Source organism: Uranotaenia lowii, chromosome 2, assembly GCF_029784155.1.
Source record: "Uranotaenia lowii strain MFRU-FL chromosome 2, ASM2978415v1, whole genome shotgun sequence".
Lineage (NCBI taxonomy): Eukaryota > Metazoa > Arthropoda > Insecta > Diptera > Culicidae > Uranotaenia > Uranotaenia lowii.
Window position 1 is genome coordinate 217,641,082 of NC_073692.1, and position 18,448 is coordinate 217,659,529.

The window sequence follows — 18,448 nt, forward strand, 5'->3', positions numbered from 1 at the left end:
GGAAACAGCGCAGATGGAGGTTGAAGCAACCGCATCGGAGGAGCGAAGCGACAGCACGGATAGCAAAATCGAAATGCTGATACAACAGGTCGACGCCTTACGCATGAGGTTTGATCGCAACGAAGGAGCAGCTAGATCGCAGAACCAGATCCAAAGCAACGTTCAGCCGCAGCAACCGAGAGAAGTCAGGGACGCAAACAGGCAACGTCAGGCAGACAACGTATGCTGGAACTGCGACGAAGCCGGTCATCGTTTCACGGATTGCAGAAAGCCTCAAGCCATTCTATTCTGCTATCGTTGTGGGCAGAAGGGCTATTCACTCCGAAGTTGTCCGTCTTGCCAACACCGTTCGGGAAACGCGAGTCCCCACTCAGCCACAGAGGGAGCAGAATCCTCGTACTATGTAGACAATCCCTCAAATATTCCAGAATTCCGACAAATCAACACGTTAATCATCAACTTGGAGAACGACAACAGACCGCACGCCGTAGTAGATGTTTTAGGCGAGCAGATGACTGGATTGTTAGACAGTGGCGCAAATTGTTCGCTTCTCGGTGGTCGTTTGGTGGAAGTAGTCAACCGGTTAGGACTTCGCAAAACAGCTTTGGTTGGAGGTATCCAGACAGCGGATGGCACACAGCAGCGTTGTGATTCCTTCGTCAGGCTTCCGATAGCATACAACGGAAAGAATGAGACGGTTCCAGTGATTCTTCTTCCTTCGTTACCAGATTGTCTCATCCTAGGGATGAATTTCTGGAATACCTTCGGGGTGCAAGCCATTTGTAGCACCATTGAAGCTGACATCACCGAACAGGTCGAGGAATCTGAGAGAATGAAGCCACTTAGCCAGCAGCAGCAGGAGATTCCTGTAGCCGAAGACGGAAACCTGGGAAGAACCGACATGTACAGCCATCGGATTGACATCGGTGAAGCAAAGCCTAGGAAGCAGCGGTTCTATCAAATGTCGAAGTATGTACTGGAAGAGGTGAATAAAGAGGTGGATCGTATGATACAGCTGGATGTCATCGAGGAGGCTCGTTTCTCACCCTGGAATAACCCGTTAGTAGCTGTAAAAAAGAAGAACGGTAGTTATCGTGTTTGCTTAGACGCAAGGCACTTGAACAGCATCATGACGAATGAAGGCTACCCAATTCCACAAATCTCAGCGATCGTGAACAACTTGGGTGGATGCACATACATTTCATCGATAGACCTCAAGGACGCGTTTTGGCAGCTGCCGCTGGAAGAGAACTCTAGGCCGTTTACAGCGTTCACCGTGCCGCAACGTGGACACTTCCAGTTCAAGGTAGTCCCCTTCGGACTTTGTACAGCTAGCCAAGCGTTAGCTAGGTTGATGACATACTTGTTCGCGGATCTAGAGCCACAGGTGTTTCACTATCTGGATGACATCATCATCTGTTCGCGCTCATTCGACGAGCACATTACGACGCTGGAGGAAGTCGCTGCCAGATTGCGACGCGCCAAGCTGACGATATCGAAGGAGAAATCGAAGTTTTGTAGAGCGGAGATGAAATATCTTGGGTATGTACTCAACGAAAAGGGTTGGAACGTTGACGACGACAAGATCAAGTGTATTGTGCAGTTTCCGATACCGACGTCACGCAAAGAAGTCCAGAGGTTCCTGGGATTGTGCAACTGGTACCGCAGATTCATCGGGGATTTCTCCAAGATCGCTACTCCACTAACTGAGCTGACGAAGGCGAAAACAAAGTTCCAGTGGTCGGAGAAGGCGGAAGACGCATTCCTTAAGTTGAAGTCAGCATTAGTCTCGGCACCTGTACTAGCCATGCCAGACTACACTAAACCATTCTCCATCGCGTGTGACGCCAGCGACGTAGCGATAGGGGCAGTGCTGACGCAGGAGTGGGAAGGTCAAGAGCATCCAGTCTGCTATTTCTCGCAGAAACTATCGTCATCGGAAAGGAAGTACTCAGTCACCGAGAGAGAGTGCCTTGCGGTGATTCGGGCGATTGAGAAGTTTAGAGGGTACGTGGAGGGCGTTCGCTTCGTCGTCTTCTGCGATCACGCCGCTCTAAGCTACCTAAAGCAGATGAAAAACCCGACGGCGTTGATGAGCCGCTGGTTGTTACGCCTGAATGCCTTCGACTTTGAAATCAAGTACCGGAAAGGATCTATCAACGTTGTTCCAGATGCCCTTTCAAGGATCGCCACTGCCACGGTGTTCACAGTTTCTACAGTTCAGGACACCTGGTACACAAAATTGGTTGAACGCGTCGAGAAGGAAGGAGGAAAGTTCCCAGATTTCCGGCTAGTCAATGGCGAGCTCTTCAAGAATTGCCTAGTCAAGGATGAGGTTGGAGCAACGACACACCGTTGGAAGAAGGTGGTGCCAACAGAAAAGAGAGCTGAGGTCATCCAGAAATTCCACGATTCGGCTTCTGCGGCACACCTAGGTTTCCGGAAGACTTGGGCGAAGGTTCAAGCTCACTATTACTGGCCAATGATGATGCAGGACGTAGCGAAATACGTAAGAGGTTGCGACACTTGCAAGGCGTGCAAATCACCGACCACAACGTTGATGCCGAGTATGGGAGCCATGAAACCAGCGAAACTGCCTTGGGAACTCATCTCAGTGGACTTTGTAGGCCCGTTCACTCGTTCCAAAGCTGGCAACACGGTGATGCTGGTAGTCGTTGATTGGGTGACGAAGTATGTTATTGCGCATCCGATGCGATCGGCAGATGCAGCGAAGATGGTCGAGTTTTTGGAGCAGCAGATCTTCCTGAAGTTTTCCAGACCTCGGATCGTTTTATCAGACAATGGGAAGCAGTTCTTGTCGGCATCGTTCAAAGCACTACTAGCCAAGCACAAAATATCCCACATGCAGACCGCCTTCTATTGCCCGATGGTCAACAATGCAGAGAGGGTAAATAGAGTATTGATCACCTGTATCCGTTCGCTTCTGGAGGAGGATCATCGTGCTTGGGACGAGAATCTACCAGCTATACTAGCCGCGATTAATAGCGCAAGACATGACGTTACCGGTGTAAGCCCGCACATGGCAAACTTCGGTCGTGAACTCATTCTCTACACGGACCTGTATGACCAGCAACACCTCAACACCTCCGACGATCCGAAGGTTGCTCAGAATCTACGCATTTCTACTATCAACCGTATCCAGCAGTTCGTGGTGAAGAAGATTCGGAGCAATTACGACAAATCGAAGCAGCGTTACGATCTGAGAAAGCGATCGGTGAATTTCCAGGTTGGAGATGTAGTTTGGCGAAGATCGTTCACGTTATCATCGAAGGTCGATCACATAAACCAAAAGCTGAATCCGAAGTTTGTTCCGGCGTTGATCAAGCAGATTATCGGTGCAAATCTTTATCTTTTGGAGGATGTCATCAGCGGAAAGCAAGGTCGTTATCACGCCAAAGATATCAAGGCCGACTAAGCTTCTATTTTAAAGCTATGTAAGCAGCAACGCTAACCACAAGCTCAACTTGAGCAGAAAACACGAAATGGAGAAGGCTGAAGGACCAACATCATTTTGAAACCTCGCCTCATCAACTCGGAGAAATTAGGCAGAAATTCTTCCATTCGAATAACTCAACGGAACACAACGGAACTCGTCGCTAGTACACCGACGAATACGAAGAAGTAGGCGTTCATGAAGGAGACAACGGCCTTGCGTGGGACCAGCGTCAGCTGCACAGACTCTGAGAACTCCGCCATGCAGTTCGTCAGAATTTGGGGAGGGCCGGCAACCTTGCGTGGGATTGCCGCCACTCAGTGTCCTGAAAGCAATCCTGTCATTCACAAGCAGCGTTATCGCGCTGGGGATAGTAGCACTGGTGAGTCACCGTAGCCAGGCGCTGCATACCATGTCGCTGCAATTGAAACGATTGTCAGGACACTAAAACCACAAAAACAACCGGTAGGAACACATTCAAGCTATGTAAGCAGACTTCATGTTGTAGACCACGAGCAGTAAACGCCACCCAAACATGAAATGATGATGGCTGACGGACCAAAATCCCACTCTAGAAACCTCGCCTCTCATACTCATCGGAGAAACAGTCATTGCTGGAATGCCAAGCATAATCGTGAAGAACCTCCGCATTCCTAGTGAAAAGTGAAAACCCTTGACACCACCGACGGCACGAGGCAGCAAGACGTCGAATAGAAACTACGGAGAATACTCGTCACTGAACAACGTATGCAGCCAGCAAACGCATGTAACAAACCCCGAATAGGACGAAACACCCCATTCGACAACACGTCCGATTATGACAGCAGTACCCGAATGCGACAAATCCCGAATACGACAACACCTGAATGTGACAAATCCCGAATACGACAACACCTGAATGTGACAAATACCGAATACGACAACACCTGAATGCGACAAATCCCGAATACGTCAACACCTGAATGCGACAAATCCCGAATACGTCAACACCTGAATGCGACAAATCCCGAACACGTCAACACCTAAATGCGACAAATCCCGAATACGTCGACACCTGAATGCGACAACTCCCGAAGGCGAAACATCCCGAATGCGACAACTCCTGAAGGTGACAATTACCGATGCAACGACACACCGAACTCGACATTACCCGAATACGTTAAGTCAAGAACGCTTCACTTGCTCTTCCAGGAAAGAGACCGACAAAGCAAAGCCATCAGTCAAGGAGAAAACGACTCAAATACTTCCCGAAAATGACACTCCAACGAAGTCAGCACTGCATTGCAAGTTGTGAGGGGTAGACTTCATGACGGCCGCTACCGCCATATCGACTTCAGTGTAGGCTGTGAAACTTCGTACAGGACGCACTCATACATTCGTTTACCGAGCTATGCAGAACCATCGCAGCAACCAACAAGCTTGCAGCAACAACAAACTGTGCAGCACGTAAGACTAGAGGACACAGAGCAGTCAAAAAACCTCGTCTACGACTTAGCACAAGCACCATAAACGAGAACGATTAAAATAATAAGAAACCATACAGCTATCGACAATTAAACAACCTCAGCATAATCTTATGTTGATCTATCTTAGTCTAGAATTAGAGCATAATGTTAAGGAGCATAGTATTGATTAGTATTTCTATGGTAGTGAATTAAAATTTGAGGCATGGGGTTTTGAGGATAGTCTTCGGCTGTAGGGGGTTGTCATGACACTTCCCTTCAAAAGCAACGCGAATTGGAAGCGCGGTAAAACTTCCATCTGGACTCATGACAATTTGGGTGCTAAATCCACCCTTTCCCGAGGAATACCGACATAGACATGCCTCCATATCATTGAGCTAATAATCTGTTCTTTTTGTATCTTGCAGTTCCTTTTGTGAGATCTCTTGGTTAGTCAATTGAACCAAATAAGATTTCGGATGAATGTTTACCACAAGACTGTTTGGTAGTAGAGTGGTTAAGGCGGCATAGAGACGACTTCGCCAGCTTGGCTGGTTTACTGATCACTTCTGGCAACATGGTTTGTCGTTATGTATTTGTGGCTTCGTGGACGTTAAGGATCAACCGATCTGGTGAGCTGTAGGCTCATGTGTGTTAGTTTTGTGGAAGTTTAGCTTCGTCGTACCGCTCAAGATATACTTGAGGATAAACATCTTGATCTGAATAGTCTCTATGTCGTTCCTGGTTTGAACAGAATTTTGAGTTTCTTGTGAGCTTGCTTCGCTTCAGCTCACAAGAAACTCCTCTCTTGTGGTAGTGTTGTGTAACGTCTTGCTCAAAATTGAGTATGACATGGCTTAAGCACCCTAAAATAATGAAATGCGTTTGAGCGTGTATCAATGACAACCGAGGAGAAAAACGTCAAAAAAAGAAAGGAGGCCACGCGGCAGAAAAAGGGCTCGGGTTCTGTTTCTGATCTCGACGGTGGAAGGTGTGCCGACGCGACGCGGCTGAATCCAGCTTTTACTGGTGCGGGAAGAAAAGTGCCGGCGTTTGTAGATTTTCCGTCGATTTTTACGTCTTTTGGCCGGGAAAATCGGAAAAACGGTAGTTCACTCGTGCTAAGCCAGGTGTGACCCGCTCAATTGAGCATCGAAAGTGAGCCTGCGATCCGTTTCGGAGACGAAACAGTGAAACACGTTTTGTGGGAATAGGGAAGAATTCTCACCTCGTGTGCGCCATCTTATTTCCCGAATAAGCCCCATTGCAGAGCACCGATTCCTCGAGAGCAGAGGGAATTTTAGCTCCCGGAAAGCGAAGCACTCGGCCAAAATCACGTCGAATGTTCTTCCTGAGCGTGTTTTCCGGAAAGGGGTCGGCAATATTCAACACAAGAGAGAGAGCTTGACCTCGCAAGGGAACTGTTCCGATCGTGCGTGAGGTCAGAGGAACCGTCGGTAGCGGTGGAATCGAGATTCGATTGTGTAAGCAACGCGGAGGAAGAGAGAGCCAGGGCAGGTGCGAAGAAATAGCGACGCTCGGAGGAGGTGCCGCGCTCACGTGAATTCTGGTAGCGCGAATATCACCACGATGCCCGCTGCTGCTGTCGAAATCAGAAGGTGAGTGACACGCACATTGTTTTATGCTAGGGTGCCCGGCATTGGGCCGGAAGTCTAAGCCTTTTTTTTTCTTGGCCACAAATTGCGCCACTTTCTGTTGAGAGTCTCATTCGCTACAACATCATTCTCTGCAGAAACTAGTCCTTTTTGTAGATCAGTATTAAAAATGTTTATGAATTAAACCTTTAAAATAATCCAAATTATTTTGTATAAAAAGTCCCAAAAACGACGTCAAAAAATTGTCCGTACACTGAGGTCTTTGTCAAATATTAGTCAAGTAAACAGTTATGTGTCAGTCTGTCAAACGCAGAAACGTGAGTTGAATCCCAGCAAAGGCAATTTCCTGTGGTCTGAGCGATTAATACGGTAAAATGAACTTTATTTAGCATAAATCAGTAGATTTCAACAATTTGTGGATTAAATTAACAGGAAAATGTCTGCTCCTCACAAAAACAAATCCCGTTGACATCCGGAAACTGATTCTTGACCTGAAGAATGACGGTAAAAGCTTGTCCGAAATTTATTTATTTACTTGTCTTCGAATTACGCATAGAATAGTAAAACGGCCATGATCGTTGGTTCAGTATGTCCTTCAGAACTTTAAGAAGACTAACTCCCTGGGGACTAATCGTATAAGCTGATGGTTGGTTTGATCGTATTTTCGGGTCAGAACCAAATAATCATATTTATATTCCTGTAGACGCGTAATATGACTGATAAATCTATTTATTTTTCTCCGTAAATGAATGTCAAGTTTCCGGTGCCATTTGCGCTGAAAGCATACCACACCATTACATGGCCACCACCGTGCTTAACTGTCGGTCACAAATTTTTCGGATCCAATCCAGTATTTGGATTACGCCATAATCTCACATGTCCGTCAGACCCAAAAATATTAAATTACCTTTCGTCAGTGAATATGACGTTCTGCCAGAACTCTTCCGGTTCCAGGACATACTTTAGAGCGTATTCCAACCGCTTTTTCTTATTTTTAGCAGGTGTAAACGGCTTCTTCAGAGCAACACGACCTCGATATTTTTCTCATGAAGTATGTTCCGTACCGTTTGAGGATTAACCTGTTTGTTTTCAAAATTCTTCGGGCTGCTAGTTTCGGGGCACTGATTTTAGGATTCTGACTGATTTCCCTGACAATGATGCGATGGTGACGATCCGTAAGCTTCAGTTTGCAGCCTTTTCCTGGAGTGGTCTCCAAGGAGTTAGTCTTTTTAACGTTCTGAAGGACATGCTGAACCGAAAATCGTGGCCGTTTTACTATACCTGCAATTTCGGACAAGCTTTTACCGTCATTCTTCAGGTCTGCAATCAGTTTCCGGATGTCAACGGGTATTTTTTTGTGAGGAGCAGATATTTTCTTGTTAATTTTTGTGGATTTAATTAACAGGAAAATTTCTGCTTTTCACAAAAAAATACCCGGTAACATCCGGAAACACGAAAATCTACTTATTTATGCTAGATAAAGTTTATTGTACCGTATTTATCACTCAGACCACTGGAAATTGTCTTTGCTGAGATTCAACTCACGTTTCTGAGTTTGACAGACTGACACATAACTGTTTACTTGACTAATATTTGACAAAGGCCTCAGGTGTACGGACAATTTTTTGACGTCGTTTTTGGGACTTTCTATACAGAATGAACTGGATTATTTTTAAGGTTTAATTCATAAACATTTTTAATACTGATCTACAAAAAGGACTTATTTCTGCAGAGAATGATGTTATTGTAGTATTTTTATTGACTGAAAAAGTGCACTTTTTGATTGTTTGGATTTCAAGGTACGTGCTGTACGGACAATTTTTTGATACAGTGTAGATGTGACAGTACGCGTGCTTCCAATTTCTATACAATTATGAACGATACTGTATATCAAGAAAACTAACTAAAAACATTATTTTCACTTTTTCCATACCAAAACTTTTGCAAAGGACTAAAAATACTATATTCATCTAAAAACTAAAAAAATGCGCCTTAAATATGCAATGATTCTAGGGTAGTAGACAAACTGTGAAATGAGACCTAATATGGCAAAAAATAGTCAACGTACCTTTGATCTTCGTATTTTACTAGATTTTTGCCTAGGGTCAGGGCACCCTGCATTAAGGATCAAGTCTCCATTAATTAAGGATCATGTCTCCTATAACTTAAAAAATATCACTTTTTTTTGAGACTATCGAAAATGCTTCAGTTCATCTACAGAATCGTGTATCATTTTAACTTTTGGAGCATATAAACTTGAAATTACACGCTGTCAGAAAATGCAAAACACGGCGGTTTGCTAAATTTTCCCAAAAAGATATGATGAAAATAAGAAAAGAGGATCAAGCATCCCCATTCTCCCCTATAGAGTTTATTTGAAGATATTAATTTCAGCATGTATAATATACAATAATGTTTCATGTCCTTATTAGTCCTTATTTTAATTTTTCACAATAAAAGGAATCTCCTTATTATTTCTACAGAGATGTTTAGAAAAAACCAGCTGTGTTCTTAAGAGACGAAAATATTATAATTTTTGAAGATCAACGAAATAAGCTCTTATGATCTTTAAATCATCTTGATCTATAATGTACGCACTGCAACATTATGTACGCATTGTTTCTCAATTTTCACCATCATAAAATTTTTGATTTTTCACTTTAATCAATTTGAAAACACGTTTTTACTTAAATTTGTTGGCTCGGGGCGAACAAAGCACTGTTAATCGGGGCACGATGTGTGTTTTCTGCCGGATAATCTAGCAGCGAATTCAACTCGAAGTAGTCAACTACATTATAGAGCTACAGCTTTACTATTTTACATCTGATGATGTGGCCTATTGGTAAGGTGTCGGAGAGGTAATCAAAAGGCTAGAGTTCGATTTCTGTTCGAGGTGATTTTTTTCCATTTACCATTTATGATCGATTTTTTTATTGTTACATTGTACGGCTAGTAGCATCATCCATCAAACAGAGCACTAGAAACATAACGTATGAGCGTGTGTGAATTGTTTGTATTCTACAAACAGAGCTAGATTTTTTTGTTATTGCTTTGTTTGATGAATCTACGACTCACCTAACTTCATCGATTGAATTCACTGCTAGATTTCCCGGCAGAAAACGTTCATCGTGCCCCGATTAATGGTGCTTATACTGCCGCAGGGGGTTCTCATTATGCCCCTACAGTGACTGGTTTTCAGCTTTTGGTAAAAAATTGTCAAATGCATTTTTAAACGTTTTTATCTAGTTTTTCAAGTTTCAGCCAACTAGGAAATAGACTATTTTAGTAATGGAACACGAAACAATTGTGTAATTCACATATTATAGCTGTTTTCAATGATTAAATAAACATTTTGCTTAAGGTGGCCATTATGCCCTTATCTCCCCTAAGTGGGGACTGTATATTATCCCTTTGATCTATCAGGATATTTTCAACAAATTAGTGTTTTTTTTTGGTTGAATACGTTACTTTATTGCTCGAACCGTCCAAAATTTTGAACAAAGTTCATGGTACTTTAGTAAAGCATCTTTCAATTATTTTTGTGTGTAATTTATGTTGCAATACACGAGATCCGATTTTATCGAAAATATATAGGGGAGAATCAGGATACTTGATCCCTGGGGATACTTGATTCCTTAGCTATATCTCGAAACTGGAATGTCGTACAAAGATCAAATGTGCTAGAGAAATGTGCCAAATGGAACAAAACAGCAATGGTTGAGGCTCAAAAAATTTTAACAAAATAAGTTTTTGGGTTGTTAAACTTTGTTTCAAAAATTTTACAAAATGTGACTTGAAGATCTTTTTTCATCATTTTAAAATGTTTTTAACACGGAAATATTATAACAAAAATATTTATTCCAATACATCAATCTTTCGAGTGTAATATGAACTTCAAAATCCAATATTTTCAAAGCGATGGAAAACTCCCAACTTTTTTTCAGAAAAAGTTTTCTAAAATGTTGATTACGGGTACAATTGATCCCTAATATTTGGGTACAAAAGATCCCGGTATATTCATCTTCTCAATGGATCGTGATCATTGCTGATTACGAGATTACTAATATTTATCCAATAGCTAATATTCATCCATCAATTATCTGAAGGAAAGGGCTAAAATAATTGATTTTCTCTTGTTTATAGAAAATTGCGCCCATAAGTATGCAATGTCATAAGGGTTGAGAATAAGCTATAGATTTTTTTCCGACAATTATAGATTGTGAAATGAGAACAAACATGACCAAAATAGTCGATTAACATTCTATCTTGGGGTTTTGTGTGATTTTTTCCATGGATTAGGGCTTCCTGAATAAAGGATCAAGTCTCCCTTAAATTCAAAAATATCGCAATTTTTTTACTCCCACGAAAATGCTTCTAGATCATCTACGGGTTCAAGTGTCGTTCTAATTTTAGGAGTAAAGAAACTTGAAGTTACACGCTGTCAGAAAATGTAAAAGAGTGCGAGTTGCTAAATTTTTCCAGAAAGATATGGTGAAAATAAGAAAGGGGGATCAAGTATCCCCACTCTCCCCTACTTATTCCAGAACAAACAAGTACTTTTCCCAACTTTTCATGATCCGAATGCTAAATAAAGCTGAATTGTATTGGATGAAGAAGAGAAAATTGATAAAATGTGTAAACATCAAATATGTATAAACAGGGTGTCGACTACCTGGAAAAACCTGGAAAATCAGGTAAAATCAGGGAATTCGATTTGCATCAGGGAAAATCAGGGAATATCAGGGAATTTTTCTACCAATCAGGGAAAAAATAATGATCCTGATTTTATTTGAAGAAATTGAAACGTCATAGTTTATTATCTGCTTAAAAATTTACTTCACTGTACGTTGCCCATGTATCGTTAGCCCTTTGATTTTTTGCGAACTGTATCCGGCAGTATGATGAAATACCTTACACAAAAACCGCAGAACCATGAACTGTGGAGCCCGGTGCTTCTAATAGCGTTGGAAATAATACGGAAATTCCTCTCATTGCTGAGGAATCGCCATCTGCCGTTCATCCTTATTCGCTTCCTTCTACCAGCAATGTTTCTTCTTCCTCGAGGACTATCAATAAATTTATGCTGAAAACCGATACTACAAAAGCTAAGATTTTTTGGTGCCTGGAGACAGTCGTAAGTCATAAATCGCTGCGCGCCGCAGAAAAAGACACTGCCGTATTCAAGATGATGTTCACTGATAGTCGGGACAAAATCAGCTATACGCTGCTTTTTGGAATTGCTCCTTATTTTAGAACGGACATGGCGCATTCAAAGATGGTATTCGCGCTACTGGCTGGGATATTCTCAAATATCTGAGAGGAAGCTACAACCTGATGAAGGATGTACCTACATGCCGCGCACTATATACACAGTATTCTAAAAGTACCGTGTTTCCGTTAAAGTTTTGCGCTCACCGTTGGTTAGAGAACGTGAGCGTTGCTCAGCGAGCAATAGTAATCACTCTACACATGAAAAAGTTTGTTGAAGGTGTTCAAAATGACAAGATAGAGCCGACATCCGATTCATATCGAGACGTTGTTGCATAGTTGCATGCCTCAAGCATCCGCTTTTTCTGGTCAAATTGGCTTTCTTCGTATCCGTTGGGGGCGAAGTGGAACCACTTACAAGAATTTCGGTCGGAGTGCCCGATAGTACCTTTTCTGTACAATTCATTGAGTCAAATGGTTCGAGGGATAATGGAAAGATGAAGGTTGAGCAGCTGAAGAATATTAACCAGGTTCGTTTAACATATATTTTTATTTTTTCTGTAATACCGTAATCCGAGGTGAGATTTTTTTTGTCTTCCAAAACATCTGATTTTCAACATGTTTTACATTAAAACAAGTTTGGCCTTACCTAAACATTCAAAACGATTTTACGCAGTTAGGGAACTTGTCATAATACTAGATTTTGCCTATAAGATTTAACCTTGAATTTGTTTAATTTAAGTTACAGTGTATGCAGTGAATGAAATAAAAAAATCATCTACCATCGAAAGACATTGTTCTCGGATATGACGCTAAGAATGCTAGTTAAAAAAATCTTAAGCTCAGCGAAAAGTAAGTTCTGAATTTTCGTATCGAATGCAAAGGAATGCTGATGGCAATTGTACTTAAGTTAATGAAGCGATCGCCATTAGATTATCCTCTGACCAAGGCCGCCTCTTGCCTTGATCCGGCAGTTATCAGCAGCGATACCAAATTGGCCAAAAAACGATTTGAGAAGACTTTGACTATGTTGACAGATACTGGACGCGTTAGTGGATCCTCGGCAGATTTAGCAGTACGGCATTATTCCGGAGTGATTGCCAGAGGCGATAAATTTGATAATTATGACCGTAGCAAAGAAAGGCTGGATCATTTTTGGAGTGGAGTGCTAGCAAATGCCAAGTGTCCAGAATTCTTCAACATCGTCAAAATGATCTGCTGTCTTTCACATGGCAACGCGAATGTTGAAAGTGGTTTTTCAGTAAATTCCGAATGTCTCTTCGAAAAGTGGTGGCTAAACGACAAATTTATGATGCTGTTTTTTATGCTGGAAGGATAAAATCAGTCCAAATTTCCAACAAACTTGTTCAGAGAGTTCGAAATTCACATGCTCTGTATTTGGAAGACAAAAATTGCCGCAAAAAGGAAGCTCTTGAATCAGATCAAACAAAGCTGATGAAGCGTCATCGAGAAGCGGAAGCAAAATCGCTTGAGGTGAAACGGAGGAAAATTTTGGAAGACGCACAGAAGAAGGCGGTACCTTGCCAGAGAAAATTGTTATGCTGAAATCATAAGAATTTCTATAAATGGATCCAAACTCGCTGACTTATCTTAAAATGTTTAGTATCACAAATAATACTTCCATTAATATTATCGTAATAAACTAGTATTCTCGGCTCAAAGCTTTCTGTGCATATATTTTCGGGGGAAATATATTTTTTATAACTTTCGTTGCTTCCTCAGGTTGTTTTTCAAACCTGGAATTTTCTGGAAAAACGACTGGAAAATCAGGGAATTTTATTACCAGATATGAGTCGACACCCTGATAAAGCCATCCCCACTTTCCCCAGGAAGGGTTTAGAGACAAAATTTTAGATTTTATCCGTCGTTTCTTTTCCTAACTGATTGTTTCGAATGTAAGGATTTCTATGTAGAGTTTTTCGTCAAGAGCCAGTTAGTTTACGAGAAATTTGCACTGTTACTGTCAGAATCGTATCTTTTCCACAGTTATTGGAGAGATCACAAGTAAATTTAACATTCTGCACTAAAAGTTTGAAAATAAAAGTTCACAGTATTGTTCTAATATCCATCGTCCCCACACAGAAAAAATTTTTGACTATTACGTGTCATTGAAAACTGCAACCTTTATAATAAATTAACCTGTAATTAACAAAACCTGTAATTTTAAATTGATTTCCTTTAAAAAAACGATGATTCATTTATTATTACAGCAAATGTCCTGTAACAAAAAGGAGCATGACATTTGCCGTAATTTTACAGGTTGAAAAAAAATTATGTGTCGTCAAATTACAGGTCGTCAAACAATTTTCAGGAATTTGAATTTTCAAGTGCACCTGGCATCCCAGTTCGGCCCAAAGAGAAATGTCAAAAGGTGCGCGCGGACGGGTTTTGTTTTGTTTCGGTTCTTTGTTTTTTCACCGAAGCACTACGGCTGGTGCTCGTTGGAAGGAAATTCCGACAATCGACGTCTCAAGTACCTAAGTGCGGATTCGGAGAACAACAATGTTGATACTTCCGTGACCCAGCAGCAGCGGCAAAACGGTGCGCTGCGTATCAAAATTTGCATCATGCAAGCATTCGTGATTTGCAACGGGGACGATGTGGAGGAAATTATTGACGGTAAGTTCCGACAAGTTTAGCTAATATTTACCCGGTACCTTAGCAGGACATCGGTGCCGGTAGTGAAAAATGTATGCGATCGGCAAAACAAAACTGATAACGAAACTGCTAAATTGCTTTCTCGTTCCAGTTTTTTGAACCGGTGGAGATCACCAAGCGCATAGATGCGTTCTTCCTGCTGATCAGGTTCCTGTACTAGCCCTGACGGTTGTCAAACGAAAGAAGCAACATACCATATCCAAACTGAATGCGGGGATTGGTAAGTTATTTTACTTAAAGTGACGAAAGAATAAATTAATATTTTTTCCGGCCTTATGTTCAAAGATTAAAAACATAAGTTTGTTTTTGTAACTAATAGGTTTCGTTCAAAATTACAAGTTAGTAAAACGTTAGTTACAAATTTTAATTTTTTTTTAAATCTATTTTAGCTTCACGAGCTGACTCCCTGTTTCCAGCGCCGGACAACTACTGGATATTTCGAGACTTCTGAGTCTTCAAAATGTTTTATTTTCTCCTTGAAGAACTCGGACGGTTATGGAACGCCACTCATTCCTTGACTCAGGGGGACAACACCAGATAATAGCCATAGTACAGTTGACAAGGTATAATTAGAAAAGCAGTTAAAATTACTTTTCATGAGTGTTATTTTGACTCTTTTCCCTTTCTCCTTATACTTAGGACACTGGAAACATCTTCCAAGGATTTTGTAAGCATCATTTAGTAGATTCAAAAAGCCAACCCATGACTTTCATCCGTGTAGTGCAGAAGCAATTGTTCAAATTATTTTTATTTCTATATGCATCTGAAAAATTGCAATTCATTTGAAAATTTTTTCTTTATTGTACATTAACCAAAATGCATGTCTTGATTGTGAAATATTGTAACAACATTAAAATGTAATGTTTTTCTGTTAAATAAAATTGTTCGAGCATATTTTTGTTACCTTAATGTTCTCCGAAAAATTATTTTAATTATTTAAAAAAAATCAACGGGTGGAATCTACGCAATTCAATGAACAAAAATTTTACAGTTCTGTAATATTAAACCAGCCAGTAAAAAAGTTGTACACTGAAATTTAAATTTCACGTAATTTTTTTTCGACCTGTAAAATCACGGTAAATGTCCTGCTCCTTTTTGTTACAGGACATTTGCGTAATTTTACAGGAAATAATTTTTGCTGTGCACTTACCCCGGCGTACCTTATAGAAAAGCTTTGATTACGCTTACCTTCAGGCCCAAATGTTCCCGGTCCAACTTGTCCAGCGCAGCGACATGTCCTGAAGCCAAATCCATTACGTGGATGTAGTCTCTGACACCTAAAACAAAATTTACACATGTTAAACGATGATTTTAGAACGAAAAATTTTTATTGTGGATCAGAACGGTCAAATTTTGGCAACATACCAGTTCCATCGGGTGTGTTGTAGTCGTTGCCAAAAATGGTCAGCACATCCTTCTTTCCGATGCCAACCTGGCTAATGTATGGCATGAGGTTGGTAAACTGCTTTGTAGGATCCTCTCCGATCCGGCCGGACTTGTGTGCACCCACGGGATTAAAGTATCGCAACGCAATGATGTTCCACTTGGGATCGGCATGTACCGCATCCTTCAGCATTTCCTCGATAAAGTATTTGGTCCTTCCGTAAACGTTGGTCACATTTCCGGTCGGATTATCCTCGGTAATCGGTAGAGCATCCGGCTCGCCATAAACGGTGCAGGAACTGGAGAAGACCATTTTGTGCACCCCATGGCTTTCCATAACTTCCAGCAAATTTATCATACCGATCATGTTGTTTTTGTAGTACAACAATGGATTGGTCATCGATTCTCCCACCGCCTTCAAGGCGGCAAAATGGATCACCGAATCGATTTTGTGCCTTTTGAAAATGTTTTCCACGGCATCTTTGTCCAACAAATCGCACCGGTAGAAGGTGACCTCCTTTCCGGTGATCTCTTCCACCCGCTTCAAAGCCACAGAATCGTTTTTCGCCGAGTTGACCGAGTTTGTAAAATTATCCAGCGCTACGATACCGTAGCCAGCCTCGAGAAGGGAAACCACCGTGTGGGAACCAATGTAACCTGCACCGCCCGTTACCAGAACTGTCCCTTTGCTTTCACCTGTCATTTTCGAAAGGCTGAAATGAGAAAGTTAATTTAATTAGTAAAACTGGCCCATCAGATGGGTCATAAAATAAAGTTTTAATTTGACGTGAATCCTTCGATCGACTAAATTTATTTGGAAATGGAAGCGTACTTTTTCCTGATTTGAGATACTTCAAGTACTTGAATTTTTCTTTGGATTCAGTGAATTTTTTCCACACTAATTTTGTTCCTAAAGATGAAAACTCAAATCGCAATAAATCATCTTGATGTTTCGGAATTGAAGGTTGTTTTAATACGTTATTTCTAACAATGTAAATTGACTTCTTACGCACCTTTTAAAAATCATAATTTTTATTTCAAATTCATTATTTTAAAGATCGTTTTATGACAATACATAATATATTCAGATTAAATATGAGCTGTTGAACCCTATTTAGATTGAGTAATTTCTTAACATTGTTCATTTGACTAAAATTTACTATATATAGCCAAATATATAGTTATTTATTCAACAAGTTGCTAACAGAGATTTTTTAGCACGAGTCGTCCATTTATCCAACGAAGCATGCCTTGTTGGAAAATTTCTTCGAGTGCTCAGAAATTCAAGTTTTTCAACGAGTTGCATACACAATTATATAAATTATCAAAAATTTCCATGAAATTTAAATATTTAACCTACAAGCATGATTTAACAAATTACCGCATGTAGACGACCATTCCATTATCCTTAAAAAATTCTCATCAGGTAGTTTGCAGACTGTACCTTCGCAAGGAAAAACATCATAAAAAAGAACTTTTCGATATTGCTTACATTGTCGAAAAGTTCACTTTTTAGCACAGAATTGCATAAAAGTATTAGGGTTAAACTCGAAAATAAAGTTGGAAATTCTTCAATATTTATGCAAGTTTCGGATTTTTTGCATTTTCTAAATATCAGATTTATAATGATGTTCTGAAGTTCTTTTTAATTTGATTGAAAACTTTGAACTTTAAAGTTTTCAACTAGTTTTTTTTAAATTTTGTAAGATTTTACATAAATTATTCTCTCTTCTTAATTAACACTAGATTTACGGACTTTTAAGCTATAGAACCCGTCAATTTGATGGGTAGAAAGAGGGAACACTATTAAATATTACTATAGTACTGAAATATTTCAAATAAACAATTTCAAATCAACTTTCTTGAAGACCACAAGTAATTTAGGCTTTTGCGAATAAAGTTATAGAAGGTAGAGTAGAAAAATTTCGGAGCAAAATTCGTCATTTTCACACTAAAAATAAATGTTTAATATATTTCAAACACTAAGACAAAACGTTTTGCGGTCTTCAACAAAGTGGTTTTGTTTGTTAAGGTATTGAATATACAAAACTAAGAAATGATCTCCAGTTATGTCAGAAATAATTACATTTGTGATGATATTTTTACAACGTTCTATCTCTGGAACTAAAACATCTAATCTGAGCCTAAAACGTGATTCAAATAAAGAATAATGAACTACATAGTAAAATCGCAGTTTTTTGTTCGCATACTGTTTTTTTAACAACCCTAACACAAAAACTAGAGCTGATAAATGAATACTAACACCAGATTCAAATTATCCGAATTCCTTCAAAAAAATTTTCTTTTATTCAAAAATCTTAGTAGGTACCATGGCCGTAGGTATCCCAGCAAACATTTAAGAGCGTATATCGCAGGAACAACAGAATTATTCAAACAAATATACCAGATGAAAAGATTGTATTAAACTTACCAAAATAGCATATAGCTGCAAAAGTGGAGGCAATATATCTACAATGACAGGACTTTAACGATTCGACTACTCCACAAAAAGCAAAATATACGATTTTAAGAAATTTGAATAAAACGAAAAAAAAAAATCCCCGACCGAGATTTGAACTCCAGTCCTCCCGAGCTGGCTATCCGCTATCTTATCACGATGCCAACTCATCATGTCGCTATAGCTCTTTACGAAAATTTTTTTGCTA

General features: G+C 40.3%; 1 protein-coding gene and 1 long non-coding RNA gene across 2 annotated transcripts in view; one reads left to right on the top strand and one right to left on the bottom strand.

Moving 5' to 3' along the window:
- LOC129745481 (UDP-glucose 4-epimerase-like) overlaps positions 1 to 18,448 on the bottom strand; it is a 53,061-nt gene that overhangs the window by 13,029 nt on the left and 21,584 nt on the right. Inside the window, exons 2-3 of the mRNA XM_055738588.1 lie at positions 15,765 to 16,495; positions 15,588 to 15,676 (exon numbers count right to left, since the gene is read on the bottom strand). Coding sequence (XP_055594563.1) covers positions 15,588 to 15,676; positions 15,765 to 16,485 — 810 coding nt within the window. The 5' untranslated portion in view covers positions 16,486 to 16,495. The remainder of the gene's footprint in view (positions 1 to 15,587; positions 15,677 to 15,764; positions 16,496 to 18,448) is intronic.
- Positions 14,049 to 15,293, top strand: LOC129745486 (uncharacterized). Its single transcript, XR_008737135.1, has 4 exons — positions 14,049 to 14,360; positions 14,491 to 14,619; positions 14,789 to 14,962; positions 15,039 to 15,293. It is a non-coding gene; the product is annotated as an uncharacterized LOC129745486 (long non-coding RNA).